Source organism: Molothrus aeneus, chromosome 20 (genome assembly GCF_037042795.1).
Source record: "Molothrus aeneus isolate 106 chromosome 20, BPBGC_Maene_1.0, whole genome shotgun sequence".
NCBI classification, from domain to species: domain Eukaryota; kingdom Metazoa; phylum Chordata; class Aves; order Passeriformes; family Icteridae; genus Molothrus; species Molothrus aeneus.
In genome coordinates this window covers 8,953,381-8,973,532 of record NC_089665.1, presented here as the reverse complement: position 1 = coordinate 8,973,532, position 20,152 = coordinate 8,953,381, and the positions used below count along the sequence as shown (strand labels likewise).

General features: G+C 43.7%; 2 protein-coding genes across 2 annotated transcripts in view; both read right to left on the bottom strand.

Moving 5' to 3' along the window:
- Positions 1-4,483, bottom strand: part of BRIP1 (BRCA1 interacting helicase 1) — a 49,176-nt gene extending 44,693 nt beyond the window's left edge. Inside the window, exons 1-6 of the mRNA XM_066563423.1 lie at positions 4,437-4,483; positions 3,331-3,458; positions 2,625-2,736; positions 2,089-2,283; positions 1,698-1,825; positions 1,073-1,207 (exon numbers count right to left, since the gene is read on the bottom strand). Of these exons, the coding sequence (XP_066419520.1) occupies positions 1,073-1,207; positions 1,698-1,825; positions 2,089-2,283; positions 2,625-2,736; positions 3,331-3,423 (663 nt within the window). The 5' untranslated portion in view covers positions 3,424-3,458; positions 4,437-4,483. The remainder of the gene's footprint in view (positions 1-1,072; positions 1,208-1,697; positions 1,826-2,088; positions 2,284-2,624; positions 2,737-3,330; positions 3,459-4,436) is intronic.
- Positions 4,484-5,155: 672 nt separating this feature from the next.
- Positions 5,156-20,038, bottom strand: INTS2 (integrator complex subunit 2). Its single transcript, XM_066563632.1, has 24 exons — positions 19,746-20,038; positions 19,239-19,377; positions 18,518-18,620; positions 18,253-18,366; positions 17,810-17,940; positions 17,555-17,728; positions 16,785-17,011; positions 16,124-16,249; positions 15,521-15,592; positions 15,308-15,422; positions 14,641-14,709; positions 14,356-14,490; positions 13,809-13,985; positions 13,462-13,570; positions 12,627-12,731; positions 12,012-12,176; positions 11,649-11,850; positions 11,002-11,127; positions 10,273-10,462; positions 9,308-9,574; positions 8,251-8,358; positions 7,581-7,686; positions 7,236-7,412; positions 5,156-6,410 (listed from the first exon to the last, which is right to left on the bottom strand). Exons 1-24 carry the CDS (start codon positions 20,036-20,038, stop codon positions 6,241-6,243), a joined length of 3,600 nt encoding a protein of 1,199 aa, XP_066419729.1. The 3' UTR covers positions 5,156-6,240.
- Positions 20,039-20,152: the final 114 nt, after the last annotated feature.

The window sequence follows — 20,152 nt, the reverse complement described above, 5'->3', positions numbered from 1 at the left end:
GCTGCTCTCACCTCATGGGATCACCCCAAACACACAGGCCATCGAGTGAGTGTTGAACAGGAGCTCAGTTGATTTCATTCCTAAGCCACACCAGAAAAGCATTTTTATACCCAATAGCTGTGCTGTGATGCTCTTCCTGGTGTAAACTAAATGCAGTTAAGGCTCAGAACTACTAATGACAAATCAGGCTTTACTTTCTGCAATTTTCTTGATACCAGACAAGTTCTCAGTCTGCTAAATTAAAAGCTCATCACAGCAAAACAATACCCTCTTCTTTCATCCTTAAAAAGAAACTTAAACAGAAATGACCCCCTTTCTTTCTTCTAAGGTTACTTCTTTCTGAAGATGCAGCAAACAGCAGACTGTTTAGTTTGCAATTTTCTTCTAGACAAGAAATTTCTACAAGTTTTAAATCAAATTTTTCACGTACCCATACCAAAGTACAAAAGGAAATTTTACCATCAGGAAGGACGAGAGCTCTTTTTATTTGAAAATGAACAGCACACTCTGGTGGCCTTTGGGTTTCCAACTACCAACTGAAGCTCAGTGGCACAGAGCATTTCAAATCTTACTAAAAAATCTACAGAGCTCTCCAAAACTAATAAAAACTACCTCCCATCCAATGGCCTACAGCACAGATTCACTTTTTAAAGAAAATACTTAGCTCCCAGCATCTTACAGTAATCCTGTAGCTTTTGGTTTCCTTTGGGGTAACTACATCACAACTTGGCCTCTCACACTCAGCCCTCTGCTGCCTCACGTTCCCTCTTCTACTGCTTTTGCCCCAACAAACATTTCTGTAAAATCTATTTTCAAACAGTAAGAAATGCAGAAAATTGCCCCACAAAGCTGCAGAAACAGGTGCAATCTGTATCTTAACTTCTGATGTGATACTCCTGCTACAGAAAGTGGAAATAAAAACCAAAACACTGAGGAACCTTTGCATTAGCTGCAATGTTTGCTCAGACTTCACTAAGCTGCATTTCATGCATAATCTCTTCACATCAAATATTGTTTAAAACTGTTCTTGAACTAACACTGCTGGTGTAAAAGATATCACTGAATTACTCACTGTTTGGGGAGAACAAGTGGTGGTTTTCATGCTTTTTTCAGAGTGAACAATCAGCTCTCCGTTTTTCCTCTGATGATAAACTTGCAGAGCATCAACCAACTGCACTCCTTTAGCAAAGCAGTGGCGTTTTCTAACCTGCTGGGCAAAGAAACAGTGGGAAAAGGCCCTGGGCAGAGGGATGTGCTCACACTGGCAGCCCTGGTTCTGTTTCAGCTGAGTCTGGGTTAGGAACTGGGCATCAACACTTTAACCAAGTCTAAGCCACACAAAAGTCATTAAGGAAAGCTATGAAGTTTTAATTATAAAATAATCTGTAGCTATTGCTGAGCTTTTCTGCTTTGCTTTCCCACTGTTACAAAACTTACAGAAATCATAACAGCATCAACTGGGAATAAAAGTATTTGGGGGATATGACTTGTTTAAATGTGAAAGACTAGGACAGGGTACAACGAACAATTTATTGCAACAATGGACTCCTTTGTAACAAGTAACAACAAAAATGAACAAAACCCTGTCACTAAAGTGCGACTGTGATGTGATTCACTTATTTCCCACACCCTCCTCTGTAACATGAGCTGGATTTGAGAGCTTGCTTGAGCTACACCCAGATGATTTCACTGCTCACCTGCTGCTCCGTTTCCAAAGGACGAATCCTCTTCCTGTCTACCTGGAAATCCTCGTTCTCACTGGCACAAAGAGATAACTTCTTTTTGGCAGACAGCTTTGAAGCTAATGTTTCATTTTCCTTACATTCTGTAATTAACAAATTAAAATGGATGTCCATTACTAGGGATGCATTAAATAAGGGCAACATTTTAAAATGTAACTACTACAGAACAGTAACTGCTAGAATGACTAGAAATGTCTGTGGTGTAGGGAAGTGTTAGACATTTCTGGACACATCAACCACCACACAGATTTCGTGCAGGGCAGAACCATGGCTGCTATTATGATGGTAAAAACCCCATCTCTGGCCTGAAAGCAGCAGAATTTTAGCTGCCCACAGATGAAGTTACCTGTGTTTGTCAGAGGGCTCCCAGGTTTCCTGGAGGTTCCTGGGTCAGGGTAATGGGCAGAACAAGGAGCACTGGGAGTCCCACTGGTTGCAGCCTCGCTGCTCCTGGGCTGGGAGTGACACCTGCAGTGACAGGGTGGGGATGGCTCTGCCTTCCTGTCCTCCTTGGCACACGACGAGGTTGGCACTGACTTCTCTGGGGGACAAAGTCATTTATCTGTCATTCAAACCAGCAGTGGAGATGACAGCTCAGTGCCAGTCAAGCTGAGCAGGCTGTGGTCACCTCTGAAGAGCTGCAGTGCACAGAAAGGAAACACCTCCCTCCTCCCAGCAATCCACACAACCCACTTTTGGGAGGGTTTTCTTCCCTTCCCTTGTGGGATCTAAGCCCAGCTCAGCTTTCCTGCCTCATGCTGCCATTAAGGCAAGGTGTCCAGTGCTGGACCCAGACCTGATCCAAACGTTTAAAGGCTGATGAAAACCAATTACTTGTTTTATATTTTGTAATAAGAGTTGTGCAGACACTAAGACACTTACCATACAAAGCCTGCTGCCATGATAATGCAGAACAAAGTAATGCCAAGCTTTTGCCACTTCCTGTGGGGCTCTCCAGCAAACAGTGCTGCCTGCTATTCAAGCCTTTAACAATCTTTAAGGAGAATAAAAGTAACAGAATTAACAAAAAACAAAGCAGATGTGTTTAGCTAATCTTAGCAATAACATCTTAATGTCCAGCCTAAACTTTCCCTGGCACATCTTAAAGCTGTGCCCTCTTGTCCTGTCACTGGTGAAAAATTTATAAAAATGTTTAAATATAAATGCAATAATTCATTTAGAAAATCCCCCCAAAAAATGAAAACTTTTTGAAATATTACTATAGATAATTCTCCTGTTTAGACAATGTGGTTTACTAAATCATTCCCCACCCTATAAACCTGAACATTTGTATACAACTGTAATTACAGCACAGCTGGACAATCATAAACATCCTTACACCACAAGGAACTTGTTTCTGGGCATAAATGCTCCCAAATCCAAAATGTACTTCACCATTCCCTAACCATGAACCAGGCACTGCACAGCACAGAGAACACTGAGTGGTTACCACTGAACTTCTCAAGGTACTACAAGCTCTGAATGTCATGTGTCAGCTTTCTAGATGCTGGCAGAGATTTTGGGACTCCAAATATTGGCAAAGACAAGAGCTCTCAGTGTGGCAAATGCCAGGACAAACTGCACTCACAGCGTTCATCATGGCCAGCTGGGAGGGGTAAGCCTTGCAGGGGAACAGGATCTTCACCCCCCCTATGGTGTATTCTGCCCCATCTGAAGGCATTGCCAGCTTTCCTCCTGTTTGCTTCAGGTTTGAAACTGCAATTAAAATACAGCATTAGTAACTCAATGCTAACAAACAATAAATAAGTAAAAACACCATGAGCTGCACACACCAGTTCAGATTCTGTCAGACTGGAGATAGAACTCAAATCCACACAAGAAAAGTATTTTAGAATATTAAGTGACTAAAACAAGCCAGTTTTTAACTCTAGAGGTCCATCAGCTTGAACTGCAAGATGTCATAAACTACAAACATACAGCAGCTTGTACATTTTATAACAATGAAAAATAAATCTGGACAGTGACTTGAAAAATGAGATGCTTATGAACATCCTCCTCCCACAAATAATGCAGTAATTAGCCAGGGGAAAAGAAGCATCACTCAATTTACTAGTCTGTGTTTATTACCTTGAATATCTTGGAATAATAAAAGACAGACAATTTCCCTGTATTAAAAAGGTGAAATTACTGAACAAAAAATATTGAAGAGGCATAAATGGTTTCAAGAGACAATATTTTTGAACACAGGGGGGTTTTGTCCTCATATTTTTTCAACACTGATAAAGACAGCAATTTTAAACTGGCAGATTCTCTGGGAAAAATTAGTTCACCTGACTTTTAATAATTAAACATATACATCAGAAAAGCACTAATTCATGGCACGATTCAGCTTCACCATCGAGTTTCTCAATAGGAAAAAGCAATTCTAGCCAAAGACGAGGGCTGACATGAGTTTACATCCAACCCCTCCTTCCAGAGGGAAAGGCCCCCTCGCTCCAAGGCTTTTCCCAACCCATTCTGAGAGAGGAACTCGCTTAAACGAGCACAGCTCCCAACGAAATTTGCCCTGAGGAAGAGGGAGGCCCCGGGACACCGCAGGGCCCCTCCGTGGTGTGACAGGAGCCACCAGGCGCTCCCCCAGGGACATCTCCACCCGATCAGAGCCGTTTTGCTTTCCGAGCGCTCAGGAAGCGGTGGGGCCACCCCAGCCCAGCCCAGCCCACAGAGCAGCACCTGGGCCTTCGCTTCCTTTGTGTGCTCGGCGAGGCGGAGGCGCCGCTGCCGCCACTTCCCCCGCGCCCCTCACGGCCCCTCACGGCCCCGCACCTGCGGCCCCTCAGCGCCTCCGTCCTTCCCGCCTCCACCCCAGCCAATCAGCTGACAGGAAAGGGCCGCGCACGGCCAATCAGCACAGCGCACACTGGGACGCTCCCGCCTTCACCTCTGCGCGCCGGCAGCCAATCACAGGGCGGCTCGTTGGCTTCCGGGTTGCACACGTTGCTAGGCAACCGCCCTTTTTTGTGAAATACTCAAATACTTGTTATTGTCATTGGCCTTTATCATTATTATTAATATATTTATTATTCTATTATTTCGTTTTTAGATTTATGTTTTATATTTTCTAAGCATTGCACATTATAATTTGGTATCTATCTTTTTTTATCATATCACAACATTATTAAATATTATTAATATTATTGTTGTTGTTAATTTTGTTATTGTAATTATTGTTATTATTACAGTATTGTTGTTATTATTATTGTTGTTATTATTATTTTAGCAGAGTACATATAAAAAAACCATGGAAAAATTAATAGTTTTTGAAAAGTCAGTGTCTTTTCACTATTGCCACACACAGCTCCTGTTCTTGTCAGGTGTTTCCTTCAGGTGAAATTTGGGATGAAGCTGGAAACTTAAAAGCAAAACAGAAAACCCCCTTTGAACTTCAGTCATACTGTTGTTGCTTTTTGGTTTTTTTATTTAAATACCACTACAGGATATAAAATTACACTTGGAACCGAGGAGAAAAAAAATACATACATTTAGATTATTTACATAATTTACATAAAGATGACAAAAATACACTTGGTAGGCAGATGGTGATGGGGGTGTCACAGCAGGAATCCTGGAACACAAACCCACGGGGCTTTCCCACATTTCCATGTGGGAATTCCAGCCTTGCACACAAAAGAACAACCAACCCCATGGTGAAGCAGAAAGGATTTGGCCCTGGAATTGCTTTGGCACAGCTGAAACCTGTCCCTGTCCCTCTGCACAGTCACCCTCAGCATCCATTTCTCCTTTCAATCTTCTGATGACAGCTCTGTACTCATTTCCCAAGTCTTTTTCATCTTTTTTTTTTTAAGTTAAAAACCACAAAACCATCTGAGCTATATTCTTTAAAAATCCCACTTCTGTGGCTCATTTTTACTATCAGCACTTTTTTTTTAAAAGAAACTTTTAGACCAGTTTCAAACTCTCAGTGAAGCCTGGTTGATCTTTAAATTAAGCTCCTGATTTCATGAACTGAAGCTTTGAGCAATGGTTTGACACAGAAATAAATTTTCTAATTTTCTGAGAACTCAGTGTGAAGGTGCAGGTTTTTGACACCACTTTTTCAAGTATTCCTTGGAGCACTTTCTTCCAGCTTGCTCTGCAAGGCCCTGCAGCAGCAGCTCATTTACCTCAAGCAAACTTCAATCTCCAATTTTTCTCAGCCATCATTTTGCTGTTTGCCCAACAAAAGAAATATTTCAGTGTTCTAAAACCCTTCCAGGTGTGTTGCTGTGCCACTTCAGGAGCTGAGCAAGCCTGAAAATCACTGTCTCCCTGGAAATTATTCACTGATCCCTTCAGCCTCAGAAGTTCTCACAAAATCCTGTTGAAGGGATTTTCTCCTCAGCCGTGACTCAATGAATAAAAATTGTGGACTTTGCTCCAGAGCTCTTCAGTCCACTTTCACAGCTTTTTCCAAATTTAGGCACCATAAAGAGAGGGAAAAGCTACAGGACAACTTGCCTGGGTTTGTTTTTTTTTTCTAAATCCCACTGACACTCATGTTGATGATTTCAATGATGGTGTTCTCCACACACTGGCACAGCTGAACATCAGGGTCCAGGCTTGCAGAGTCCCTGGAGCAGCTTTTGCTGGAGGAATCTTTACAGAACCCTGAGAAATCGTGTGGCTTCTCCTTCAGCTGCTGGAGACCTAGAAAACACAGCAGGAAAAGCAAAATAAATATTGAGAATTGTTCTTTCCAGCCATAACACAAATAGGAGATAGCAAAGCTGAGCCAGCACCACCCAGCACAGATTATTTCCAGAGACACCATGAAATGTGAAATACAAAGAACTCTCAGAACTTTAGGCTTGCAAGCTAAAGTTTAGAATTAAACACAGCATTTCATCCAAAACTTTAGAGAAAGCTTCCAAAGTTAAGTACTCAAAGCAAGAATATGAATTTATAGTTTACAGCAAAACCACATTAAACTAAGTGAAAAAAGTTTAGTTTTAAAGTTTAAAATATAGGAAAAATAAAAGTAGTTACAAAAGTAAACAATAAGTTTAAAATGCATATGATACATATGCATTTTAATGCATAAACTCTTAAGTTGATGGATCATAACATAATTAGATAAAACACCTTACACTATGAGTCCATAAGACGAAATATTTAAAGATTGAGTCCAAAACATAAATATCCTTATTAACAATATTTTATTGATCAATAACCCTCAAAAAGCCTTGTAACTAAAGGTCTTGTGACCTTCTAAACCAAACTATAACCATGCAAACCAAACCCTTCCTACCTATATAAAAGATAAAAAGAATAAACCACATCATCAAAACCAATTCAAAAGTCCCATCTCAAATTCCTTCTAGAACTCCCCACAAGTAAATTATCACAACACCACAACATTTAAGTAAATAATTAAGTAAATTAAGTCAAGAATTAAGTTATCCCAGCAGCACAACATTTCTGTCCCATTTCCCTGTGCCTGGCCCCTTTTGGGGTGCTGAGTCCTTGACTCACGGGTGATGATGGGGTCGAAGTCTCGGGTCTGTGTGGCAACATCAGAGGCACAAACTTGTCCAATCTGGATCAGCAGGGACATGATGTCCTCATAGAGGGGAGGAAAGGCCTGGCAGAAGGACACCAGGCAGGGCAGGGTGGGCATGAAGAACGTGTAACGCTTGGACTGGGTCAGGACTGCCAAGGAGGAGGAGGAGGAAATGCAGGAGTAAAAATAAATTATTATAAAATCCAATCAAGAACTGTTACTTTTATAATAGCAGTTAGACAGGAAATACTGCATTTAGCCTAGAGAAATCCTGCTGGCTGCCCCAGAGGTGGATTTTGGGCTGGCTGGGGTGGTACCTGTGAGCAGGGTCCCCATCACGTTGATGGCCAAACGAGCCACGCTCAGGGATTTGGGCAGGGCATACTGGATGCACAGGTAGGAGAGCAGCTGGATGGCAAAGATCTGCCAAAAGAGACAAGAGCAATGAACTTCTACAACTTCTAGCCAAAGCTCTTCACCACACTTAACAGCAAGTAAATATTCCCTGCTTTACCATGAAGGAAATGGAAGCCAAAGAAGCCTTAACAATAGTTGTTATGATTATTTTTCTGGTGGTATGAAGAAGAAGAACCCACACATATTTAACATGAATCCAAGTGTTTCAGAATCTCCTCCAGACACTATTGCTCCAACATTAATGATGAGCAATAAAGCAACAATGTGCAACACAACCCTTGCAGAAGATATTTAGGTCTGATACATTCCAGTTTTAACCTCAGCAGTAACTTAATACTAGAAAGGATTAAATAAGAGCAGCTACAAAGTTGGTTTGATATAGAAACAGGGAATCTTTAGCCCAACAAATTCCAGTTGCATTCAATGCCAGGCCTTTAATTTAAGGTAAAAGTGCTACAAATATTCCCTGAGTATCGCAGGCAAGTCAGAGCAGGATGGTTTTAGTGACTGTTTTATTCTCCCCCTAGCCAGTATTCCAGCAGGCTGAGTACCCACAGTGATTCCCAGTACCTGCTTTTCCAGTTCAGGCTGGGCAATGAGCTCAGGAATGAAATCCAGGCAGATGTGCATGGATGGGATCCCAGCCACTGTCAGTGCCAGAAGCTCACATGGATAACCCTGTGGGATTAAGAGAAGAGGTGTGTCAATGTGTCACAGGTGTGTTGGGAAAATTCTGCTTCGAGTCAGATTTTAAATTACACCTGTGTTAATGCTTTATTTGTTTCAAAGTGAATGTATTTATAACTCCCTTTTGTCCAGTTTGCAGCAGGCCTGGAATGCCAAGGAACAAGAGGCAGACTGGGTACAAACCCAGGGTCTGGATCAATTCTTTACCATCAATATTCAATGATTCATTTTTATGGAAGCTCTCCCTCCACTCCCCAGAGGAAAGCAGACTGCAGTGACCTTTTCCCTCTGTGTCTTTCCTGTGCTCCAAATTTCACCATCAGCCCCAACCTGCTCATTTCACAATTGCCCCATAATGACATTTTTATCATTTAATCAGTTCCAGGTCAAGGCAAATTAACTCCTTGTAAAGAGTCTGCCATCTGGCAAGGAGCAATTTAATATGCATTAAAACCACATTTGTATTTTAGAAATTACTGATCTTCCCCCTCTTCTATTTTTTTTGAAGGTGCTCAGCTGCTTTTGTAGGGCCAACCTTTCTCCTTCCACTCTAAAGAGATAAACTGTGCCCAGACAAAAAGGAAAGATAAGGAGATGTTTACATTTGAAGCCAAATTAGTTTTGAATAATGGGAATAATTATTTAAAAACACAGCCAGAAAAAAGTAACCCACAAAAGATGTGGAACAAGTAATTACAAGGTGATTAGGACAGTTTCCATTGGCCTAGATGGACAAACTGAAAGGGGCAGAGGCACAAAGGAGGGGAAGAGGCAGAGTTTGGGTGCTGCCTTCTCACTAAAATCCAGCACTGGAACAGGGAGGAAGTGCAAAGGGGACAGACAGAAGGACAAAAGTGGGTTGTTATCACTTCTGAGGAAGCTCCAGCAGCCCCTGAGCTCTGCCCTTGGCCCTGCCCACGCTGGGGCAGTGCAGGCTCACCTGGAAATGCACCAGTTTGACGATGTTGGGGTCAGCAATGTACATCTGGTGCAGCAGGCAGCAGATGAGGCACTGCACCTCCCGCAGGTTGCACAGCAAACTCTGCTCCTCTTCCTCCTCCTGCTCCTCTTCCTCCTCTGCCTCAGCCCCCTGAGGGCTCGGGGGGCTCTGCACATCCCTCAGCAAACCCTGGGCACTGCTGCTCTGGCCCCTCTCCTCTTCTGTAGGCAAGCAGATCTCCAGCAGGATCTGCACAGCAGCGCTGTCCTGGGGAGGAAAGCCACAGAAGATGCTTAAAAAGTGAAATAAAAACAAATCAAACACAAAATGAGGATAATTTAAGAAATGGAAGATTGTCGTGTGATTAGGATTTCTACCTATCCATTTTTTTATACAGAATGAAAATGACTCAGCTCAAGAATCACAAATCCTCTAGAACATTTAAAAACTTCAACACTTTATCCCAATCAGGATGCAAAGGAAAAAAAAATAGGCTAAATCTAACAAAATATCATAACCACAGGTGAAAAGAGTAAATGCAGTGGAATCTCATATTGCTTCAAAATAAATATCCAGTGGTCCCTTAAAACACCCAGAGCAGACAGAATATGCACAGAGCCATGGAATTCACAGTATTCATCACCCTGATAATTTAAATATAGAACTTCCTATTAACTCAAAAATCATATCATAATGGGAACTCCCCTATGTGATATTTTTGCAGGGGAAAGGGTTGGTGAGCAGAACAACCATTATCAAAGCAGTAAATCAGCACAATGCCTCAGACTAGAAAAAAGAAAATATTTAATCATCTGAATACAGAGGCTGTTTTCTTTTCCATGGTAACAAAAGTTGGTAAAAAAAAATAATTTAAAAGGCCTCATTTTTTAATTTCCTGTTTCTGCATTTCTCTTTCATCCCTGTTTTTCCTCACATCATGGAATTATCCATTTCTTCCCTCTTACCTGAGCAGCAAGCAAAGCATTTTTTAACTCTTCCCTTGTAACTTCTGGGGCCTCTGGACCCATTGGATTGTTTTGGGATGGCCTAATGTCCTGCTCTGCTGTTTCCTTCAGGTGAGCATTAAGGTAAGCTTTGGAAGCAAGAAGATATCCATTCAACATGTGCAAAATGATGTCCATCAGAGGAGGGCTCCTGAGATGGGAACACAGCAAAACAAAGGCTCTTCAGTACCATGAACTAATTAAAAATATCCCAAAGGCTGTGGCACCACAGCTCCTCCTCTGGCATCACTGACATCTGGGGGAACAATTCCCAAGTACTGCAAAGACTCCCTTGGGAAATGAAGCCAATCTGCCTCTGTCACATCCAGCAGCAGAAAGTGCTGCCCAAAAGGATGGAATAACCACAGGCACAAGAGCTGGGAGGTGTTACAGCTACACCTCACCCACCAGCACGTGGCAGCAGCCATTTCCAACACTCTGCAAAGCCTCTTTACCACAAATTCCCACACCTAAATCCAAAATGGATCAGCCACGTGCAAATCCCAAAGTTTTGAAAACACAGCTGGAACAGCAGGCCCAGCTCCACAGTCCTCAGGCCAAGCTTAAAACAACACAGATGATTAGTTTGTGATTAGTCTGAAAAGATGTTTGGAAGTGCTGAAAGCTTTCAGAAGTTTCCTGTTGGACACCTTTGTGTTTCAGCATCCCTGGGCAGCAGCACAGACTCACCTGTGCACTCTCTGGTCACACCTGAGCACAATCAGGGGGTCAATCATCAGATCATTCTGGGTGTATTTCTGCTGCCTCACCAGTTTTGCTGAAGGCTGCAGGGCATTAACAGTCATCACCCACAACCTAAAATGAGAATATTTTTATGATTTTTTTTCTTTTAAATAGAAAATGTGCATAAGAAAAGGGGTTCCCTAAGCACTTGGTCACTCAGCCATACTTTTCTAGGCCTATCAATCAGCAAAAACTCCACTTGCAGCCCGTGAAGTTAAGCAAGGTTAACTTACACTCCCTGGACTTAGAGCAGTTTTCACTGCAGCAGAGTATCCACCTCTTAAAAAAGGCATTTTCTTACCAAAGTGAGTTCCTGTTCCATCAGGAATTCAGCACAAACAATGGACACTATAAAACCATACTCCTGTATTTTAAACTGAAGACTTCCTTTCCTCTGAGAACAAGAACCACCTTCCTTTGAAATGCAAAAGTTCAAAATACCAACAGACTAAAAAAATGCAGCTCCAACACGTTCTATTCAGTCACAGCCTCCAACCTCCCAGCTAAAGGCATTGTGTTATTAGTTCTAAAAGAAAAAGTGGCCTCCCAGCTATGTGCACCAAGAAACCAAACAGTATTTTGAGCCTTGGTACCTTCTGGGCATGACAGTGTTCAGAACCATCCAGAGTTTATTGACAGCCTGCAGAATCCCCCGTGGGACTCCAGCTTCCAGCAAAAGATTCATGTTGGAGGTCAACACCTCTGCATAGGGGATCAATTCTCCAGCTGAGAGAAGGGTCAAATGTTCCAGGATCTGCATCAGCTGGGTGTGATTTCCAGGCAGCATGGAAAAGGCTGGAAAACACAAACAACAGGATCTTGGTAAAACCGGACTTCTGCCATTGGAAGCATTGAAGGATTTTGGTTATTATACAAATGCAGCTTAATCACACACTTCCAAATCAACTATATTCCAATCCATTTGGAAAGAATTTACTTGGAGTGAAGCTCCTTACCTTCTTGGAGCTGTTTGGGAGAGTGGTTCTTGGCCATGTTGGTGAGGAGCATCCTCCTGAGCAGGGCGTCAGTGCCGGTGATCTGCTCCTCGCAGATCCAGTCATCCACGATGCACAGGTGGGGGTAGTTGGTGGCCAGGAGCCTCAGCAGGGCAGAGTGCAACCCTTGGGGACACCAGGGACATTCACAGCTCAGATCTGAGCAGCTGCATCTGTACCTGAACACATCTGTGCCTTCTATTTGAAGCCCTGAACTGAGTGGCTGCCAGCAGCTCAGTGAGGTGCACGTTCACAGCCTGACACTCCAGCTCCAAGAGAGAGGAGGAGTTACCCCTTGGAAAGTAACTCCTGAGCTCAGCCTGGAATATTCACCATTCTCAGGTAATTCCTACTCTAAAACCTGCCCTAGGGAGGGAAGAGCTACTTTCAAAGGAAGTGCTTTCCTCACACGTTCACTGTGACTCTTCAAACATCTCTGCAATCTCAGCAGCTACTCCTGACAGATTTTAAAAGCAAGAAAAAGGAAAGCAAGCTATGAAAAAAGCAACAGCCCCTGAGCTGAGAACACTCAGCCTTTCCTTTTCATGCACTTTAGACCTTCAGACAGGTTTTTACCTCCCAGCTCCTGCTGCAGCCCCTGTGCCTGCCGGATGAGGTACTTGATTGGAATCTGATCCATCAATGCTGAGGAGTAGGACTTGGGTTTTCTCTGCATTGCAGCTACAAAGGAACAGGACAAGAAACCACATGTAGCAGTTACAGCCGAAAACAATTATATCCCCAGTGGATTAATAAAGAAAATTAATGAATGAATTAATAAAGAAAACTTGTCTCTATATTATCCAGGTAAATTCGAGAAAATATCAAAGAACTGCAATTGATTTTATGGTATTTCAGACTTCCTTGGTTAGCATGAAGAAAAAAGACTGAATAGTACTGGAAGTTTTGCACCTTAAAAAGGGCTGGTAAAAACACACAGCAGGTATAAACACTGAATTTTCACTGAAGTTTAATTTCATCAATAAAATACACAAAGGTCTTTCAGAACTGGTGTAAAGTCTTCACTTCAAAGGTAAAAATGGCATCATTAAGCATTACCAACTATAAAATTGCCAACTCAAAGAAAAGTGTGTGCAAGTTTGATAATGTATGTGAATAAATGAAGACCTCAAATAATTTTTAAGTCTTTGTTAATTGTTATTATATTCCTTAGATGCTCATAAACATTTCTAGTAACTCAGCTTGGACCTCTTTTAATGTGTAAAACAAATTATTCCACTAGAGAGTTCTAGCAGGAACTTTATGTCCTGAATCTCTACAGCAATGTTTTATTTACTGCAAACACCTGAACCTTCTATGCTGTGCTCGAATCTGACAGCAGCATGAATTTTTCCCCTCTTTGCACCTAATTTTCAGTTAATCTGCTTCCCCCTGGTGCTCTCACATTTACCTAGAATCTTTGTGTTGGCCAGCAGTGCCTCTTCATAGGACAGCACGTAGTAGAGGACGAGCAGCTGCGTGGTGATGCTGAAGCGCTGCATGGAACGAGTGTTTTCTCCCTGCACATAAACCACACACAAAGGTCAGGCTGCATTCCTGACTCTTGGGAAGAAAAATTTGGATTTACCCACAAATATGGTGAATATCTGAGTAACAAGAATCACTTCAAAACACACGACTGTCACTGTAGCAGGAGGGAGTTTACAGGCAGAGAAAGCAAGAAGTGAAGCAACAGAAATCCAAAATCCTGAACCACGTGCCCGTAAAGTACAAGGAAGATCCAAACAAGATGATTACCCCAGAGAGTCCTTGGAAAACATTCAGGATCTCCTGCTCTGTGACAGGCTGGTTGGTGGCCTCTGGGTTGGATTTAGATGCAGGAGTGAGGATGGAGTTAATGTAGACATCAATGAGGGGCAGCAGCTGAGGGTGCAGGGGGGTGGTGGTTTCACAGAGCTGCCGGTAGATCCAGTCCTGCAAGAGAACAGCCCAGGACATGAGCACAGGCTTTGACTGTGGAAAGCGGAACACCAGCTCTGAGCTGGTCATAAACTCTGTGTCCTGGACCCTGATTCACAAATAGAACTTGTCCTGGCTGGAAAATTATTCTGACTATGATTAAACACAGATGGGGGAGAGAGACTTACTGTTTTTAACTTCATTAAGCAGTGGTCTCTGGATTGCAGAGCTAAAAATGGGCACCTTAACTTAAATACAGTTCATTCTTAAATTACATGGTAGGAAGGTACAAGATTGATCAAGAATTCTGCTCCTCTAAGTCAACCAGCCTGCAAAACCTCATCAGCATTCAGAATTATGGAGAGAGATAAAGCAAAGGTGGTACCTTAATGGATACTTTGTGCTTGGTGAAGGAACGACTCTTTAGGAGCTGGTAAATGCAGTGAATAGGTAAAAAGCCAGTGATGTTGGCACTGAGGCTGCCTGTCACAGGCACACGGACAGCATGGGCTGTGACCACCTGCAGGGAAGGGACAGTGAACAGAAAAACCTCTTAGCACAAGGTGTCAAAGCCACACAGCCCTGACTGGCATCTCCTTACTTTTGGGGAATACCCCAAAGGGAAAGGAAAGGGCAAAGGGGAAAAAAAAAATCCCTGGGTTGAAAATACCTGTTCAGTGAAAATCTCTTGTGTGAAGATTGTCTTCATTCTGCTCAGTGAGCTGGGCTTGATAACAATCTGAAATTCAGATTAAGTACTTAGAACTTCTATCTTTCTTATAACTAAGGACTGAAGTTTATTTTATACACTGTTAACTTTCAGCCTTTTAAAACTCGTCAGTTTTCCTGGTATCCCAGTCAATTCACATCTGTATCAAATGCCAAACAGAAATATTTTCCAATGTCACAAGTTAATCACCCAATGTCTTCCTTGTCCTAAAACCTCCCTCTCCAGCTTTTACATCTGGTGAGACACTCTTTCACAACAGTGAATTGCTGGCAAATCTCCTTTGGCAATTTACTGAAATTAATTTTTACATGTGCAGATATTCCTTTTAACTATTTAAAATAAAAACTTTGCAGCTCAATTTGGAAAACACTTCAGTTAGTCTTCTAAGAAGTTCACTTCTCAGAAATGATGATTTCAACAGGGCATCACTTTTTGAAGTTTCTTTTATCACCACATTCCCCTCTATCAAGAGCTAAGCAAATTTGAATGTCCTTCCAGGTTAATTATTATTCCTTTTTCAGGTTACATTTACTTTAGGTATATTAGCAAAAGTAAAAATCTGATTTTAACAAACAAATATACAGGCTAGAAATAGTTTAGGATTTACCTTCATTCCCAAGGTGGAGCAGACCAAATCAATGATGGCACTGAGCTGGTTGCTGTGGAAATACATGGCTACCAAGAGGAGCATCTCTCCAAAGGAAGCAGACACACCAGAAATGCTGATGATAACAAAGAAGAAATACAGAACATAAGTAAACAGGACATAAATAAATGTGAGATTACTGGAATCACTAAAAGAAATCCAGCCTGCTCTCACCTTTCAAAGTAGGCTTCTTCCTTTATCATCCAGCTGAGCCACATCACCATGAGCTGCTCCTGTTCTGGGGTGCTGCAAAAGGAAAATCCATAATAGATCCTTTTCCCAGAAAACCAGTGCCAGCTCTACCACCTTTACTTGCAGAAAGCCACTGTTTGAGGAACCTTACACCAAGAGACTTTTGTCACTTTCACTTCAGCATCCAGCTGCTGATAAGAAGTGATATTTGGCACAAAGGTCAGTCCAACTGTCAGGCAACTTCCTTCTGGAATGCACCCAACAGAAAGCTCCACTGAATTATCTGCACTGCTTCTCTCTAAGGAACTTAGCCAGGAACCTGTTCCATGGAAAAGTGAACAAGTCAGGCCTACTTCAGTCCTCAAGAAACCACTCACACTAATCTCATGCTAATGCTCACCTCTCATAAGACTTGGTATAAAACAGGAGTGAAATATCCATTCACTAACCACAGGGTGAGACAAATCAACATACAGAGATTTTATAAAGCATTAGGGGGGAAAAAAAAGTGCAGCTCTTTAAGCATTAAAAGAGTTGGTGCTAAACCAGTCAGATCTTCCAAAGCTCCTCCTGTACTGAGAGTACCTGACCAGAGTGGAGAAGGCCAGGAGCATGCAGAAGGACAGGGACACGAAGCGGACCCCGGCCGGGGTGGCGGGCGGGCGGCTCGTCATCAGCTGCAGCAGCTGCTCAGCCTCCTCATCCGTGGGCCTGGCCAGGGCACAGAACAAAACAAAGCTGGGCATTGAACAGGGAAGACATTTCCAGCCTTTCACAATGGCTAAAGATTCAATTGTCCCTGTTATTCCATCTGTCAAGGTGGTAATTTGCTCTGAACTTAACAGAGATAAAAATCTCTGGAAAGAGACAACAGTGAGGAAACTTCCCCAGGATATAATCGTGCCTATTGGTACAAACTACTTAAATTAAAACTAACAATGCATAAAGATGCTACATCAAAACTCTCTAAAAAGTGAAAGCAAAGGAATAAATTCAAAATCCAATCAATGTATGTTGCTACAAGAGAAAACAGCTGATAACTCTACACTGCTCCAACCATGTGGGTTTAGAGTTCTCTTAACAAGTCTGCAGAAGTGATTTTGCAGCAACAGAGGACTGAAATTGGTGAGTGCTGCCACAAGTTTTGAGGCCACAGTGGCATTACGACAGAAAGCCCAACGCCCTCCCAGCCATGAAGGTGCAGCCATGAACAAAACCCCAGAGCGTGCGTGCCAAGGCTCCTTACTTGAGGCCAGCAATGCCCATGAGGGCACAGTAGAGGCGCAGCAAGGCGCTGGCCTTCACCACGTGCTCCTCCTTGAGCCCCGAGTACACGGACACGGAGGGCTCCGCGTCAGCCTCCGGCTCCTCCACGATGTGCGTGCTGCGCACCGTGGGCAGGATCCCCATCAGCTCCAGCAGCAGCTGCCTCCTCATCTGCCACAGCACTGAGCTGATGTTATCTCTTTTTCTCTGGGAAAGAGGTTAAGAGATGAGAACTCAGCCCAACAAACAATGTGCTATGTAAGAGTTTTCACAGTCAGAGGAAGAGGGTTAATTTTTTTAAATATATTTTTCAGTTCCAAGCTTTAACTGTCACCTGAGCATCTTCCCACTGTGAACACTGAGAATGAACATTTTTATCAGGTAAATTATTACAAACATACGAACAATCTGAAACTCAGAGGAAGTACTTAGAACTTCTATCTTTCTTATAACTAAGGACTGCAAGTTTATTTTATACACTGTTAACTTTTAGTCTTTTAAAACTTGTCAGTTTTAAAACTGGCTTCCATACCTAAAAACCTCTCAGTCAGGGGAACAACCAAACAGCTGCTGCCTTCGGGGACATTATTTATAGAGAGCCCCATAAGAGGAGGTTGCCTTGTAAAGGTTCCTCCAAGACGTGCAACAGGATTTATGTGCATTCAGACAAATCTGCAGCACACATCCAGTGAGTTACACCAAGCTACAAGAATATTTCTTTAAAAGCAGAATACTCAAACATTTTCTTACCTGCTGTCCATTTCGGATGAAAGTTCCAAACCAGGTCCGAACCTTTGCGTTTGTTCCGAGCAGCAAACCACTCACAAAACACACCAGGTCGCTCACTCCATCATCTGGGGATTCGTTCTTGGTGTGATCCAAGGTCAAAGCCACACCAAGACCTGGCAGGTGACACTCCTCCACCTGGATAAAACACTCAGCCTCAGTCATCTTTGCCGAGTTTGAAGCTTCAGGAAGGTTCTTGTGATTCTGATGAGGACTCACCACCATGCCCCGGACCCTGAGGGCTTGGGAAGGGTTCATCTTGCACAGGTGCCGCAGAGCCTCCGTCCTGCGCCGCCCGCCGACGCTCTCCTCGTCCTGCCGCTCGCCGTTCTTTATCAAACCCCTGCACACTGAAGAGCCAACAGCAGCTCTGAGGAAACCTGCCCTTCCCAATTCAAATGATCACCTGTCTCAGCGGCATCTAAATCCCTGTTAGCAGGGATACAGGAGGTTCTCAGCCCCTGCCCAATCAGCCTCTGTAACAGTGACCTACAGATGAAAAGCTGGGACACACACAGCGAGCCTGACCTGCAAAAAATGGAACTCGACATGCCCAGGTGGCAGCACCCAGCAGTTCAAAGCTGTACAACCCATGGTTTAGCCCACAATTAACCACACTGGTAGAAAACATATCAAAAGCTGGAGGAGAAGCTGTAACTCACCCTCGTTGAAGCTGTCAGGGACATTGGCCACCAGCAGGCAAAGGAACCAGGCTCCATTCTTAACGTGCAGCAGAGCTTCAGCCACATCCACTATTGGCAGCAGCGATGGCAGCTCTGCATGGAAAGAGGGTGCTGAAAGTCACAATGTTTCACTGGGAAACAAAAACCCTGTTTCCAAGAGCTTAGATTAACCTTACAACAGCTCCCAAAGTTGCTTTGTTATGTTTGTGAGAGGTCAGAAAACACCATAAGTACAGAAACACACCTGCTTGCAAAATGCAGAGAACATCTGCTGCCTCCTCCAGGTAAACAGGACTCTCAAAGAGCTCAGAAGATTTGAGGAAAAATTCACCATTTGATTCTGACACCTGCGAGATAACATTTTTCATCAGTGAACAGGTTTTATGGAGCAATTTGTCTAAATCTGTTTTAAATTCAGCATGTTTAGTAGATTAAAAACTGCCAAAAACATAAAGCTATCAACACAGAACAAGCAGGAAAAGTTTGTAGAATAAGAAATATTTACTACTGGAAATACTTCAACACAGATGGTATCATTGCTTCTTTTGAGAAGAAAGAAAAACAGCCCACTGACATTCTAAGTTTACACAAGGAAAACAAAATGTTTGGTGAGGAAGGAAGTGGGGGAAGAAGAATATGATGGGTAATACCACAATGCAGCAGGAGCAAAGAATGGGATGGAGAAAAGTCATCACTTCATTTCCAAATTATTTCTGCACTGATAGATCACCAAATCACATTACGTGTGAGTACAGCATATTATAGAGTCTCTATAACATCAGCAAAGACTTCTTTAGGAAGTCACAACGAGTTTCAGCACAAGCCAAGCTGAATCAGACTGAGACTGAATCTTGATATAGCAGGTAAGGACTGGAGAAGCAGCAGCACCAGAAGCACAACCAGTGTGTCAGCCAGTCCAGAGAGGAACCTAAATCTCACAAATATCCACCTATGGGCAAGTTCACCTTGTTCATAATGGCCAGCAACTCGCTGAGCACCAGCCGGAGCCGCCGAGGAGAGTCACTGTGCTCAAACTCCAGCGTCAGCCCGTGCTGCAGCTGTGACACCAAGATGCTTTCTCCACTGCCACCTCCCAGCTTGTGCCTGGCACAAAATTCAAAACGACAAGTGTTAAACGTTTCTGCACAGACAGAAATGCTTCTGGTTAAAGGAAGGCAGCAGTTCCCTGGGGATCTCTTCTATCCTTTAAAGACTGTTGTAATTGCAGTACAAGAAAGCTAATTCAGTACATTGTCAAAATTTCAAGTGCTTGCATTCCCCAGCAGCACAAAGAGTCAGGAAAGCGCATTCACCTGAGCTGTCCCTTCATCCCACAGAGCCATCCCAGCCCTTCCCAGCCGAGGCAGCTCCCCCAGTGCATCCCACACCTCCGCTAAGAACAGCTGCAACATCTGGAACAGCTGGGACAGCCACACAGCGCTTCCGCCACAGATCCCCGCTCCCTGCCTTACCGGAGCTGCTGCTCCTTGCTGGCGTCCTGCTCCAGCGCGTGGAAGTCCACGGACAGCAGCGCCACGATGGAATTGACCGCCTCGACCCCCGAGAGCAGCCGCAGGATCAGCTTCTTGTCCTGCGCCCAGCTCTGGCTCTGGTCGGCGGGCGCGCACAGCGCCATGCGCACGAGGCAGGGCAGCAGCAGCCGCAGCTCGGGGTCGCTCAGTGCGGCCAGGCGCACCACGTCCACCTTCTGCATGGCCTCGAAGGCGTAGGGGCTGACGAACTGCAGCGCCGAGCACTCGGACATGGCGGCGGCAGCGGCTCCCTCACGGCGCCCGCGCCCACCCGCCGCCGCCGCCACTACCGGGGGAAGCGGGAAGTGACGTCACGGCGGGAGGGCCGAGGGGCGGGAACGGCTGAG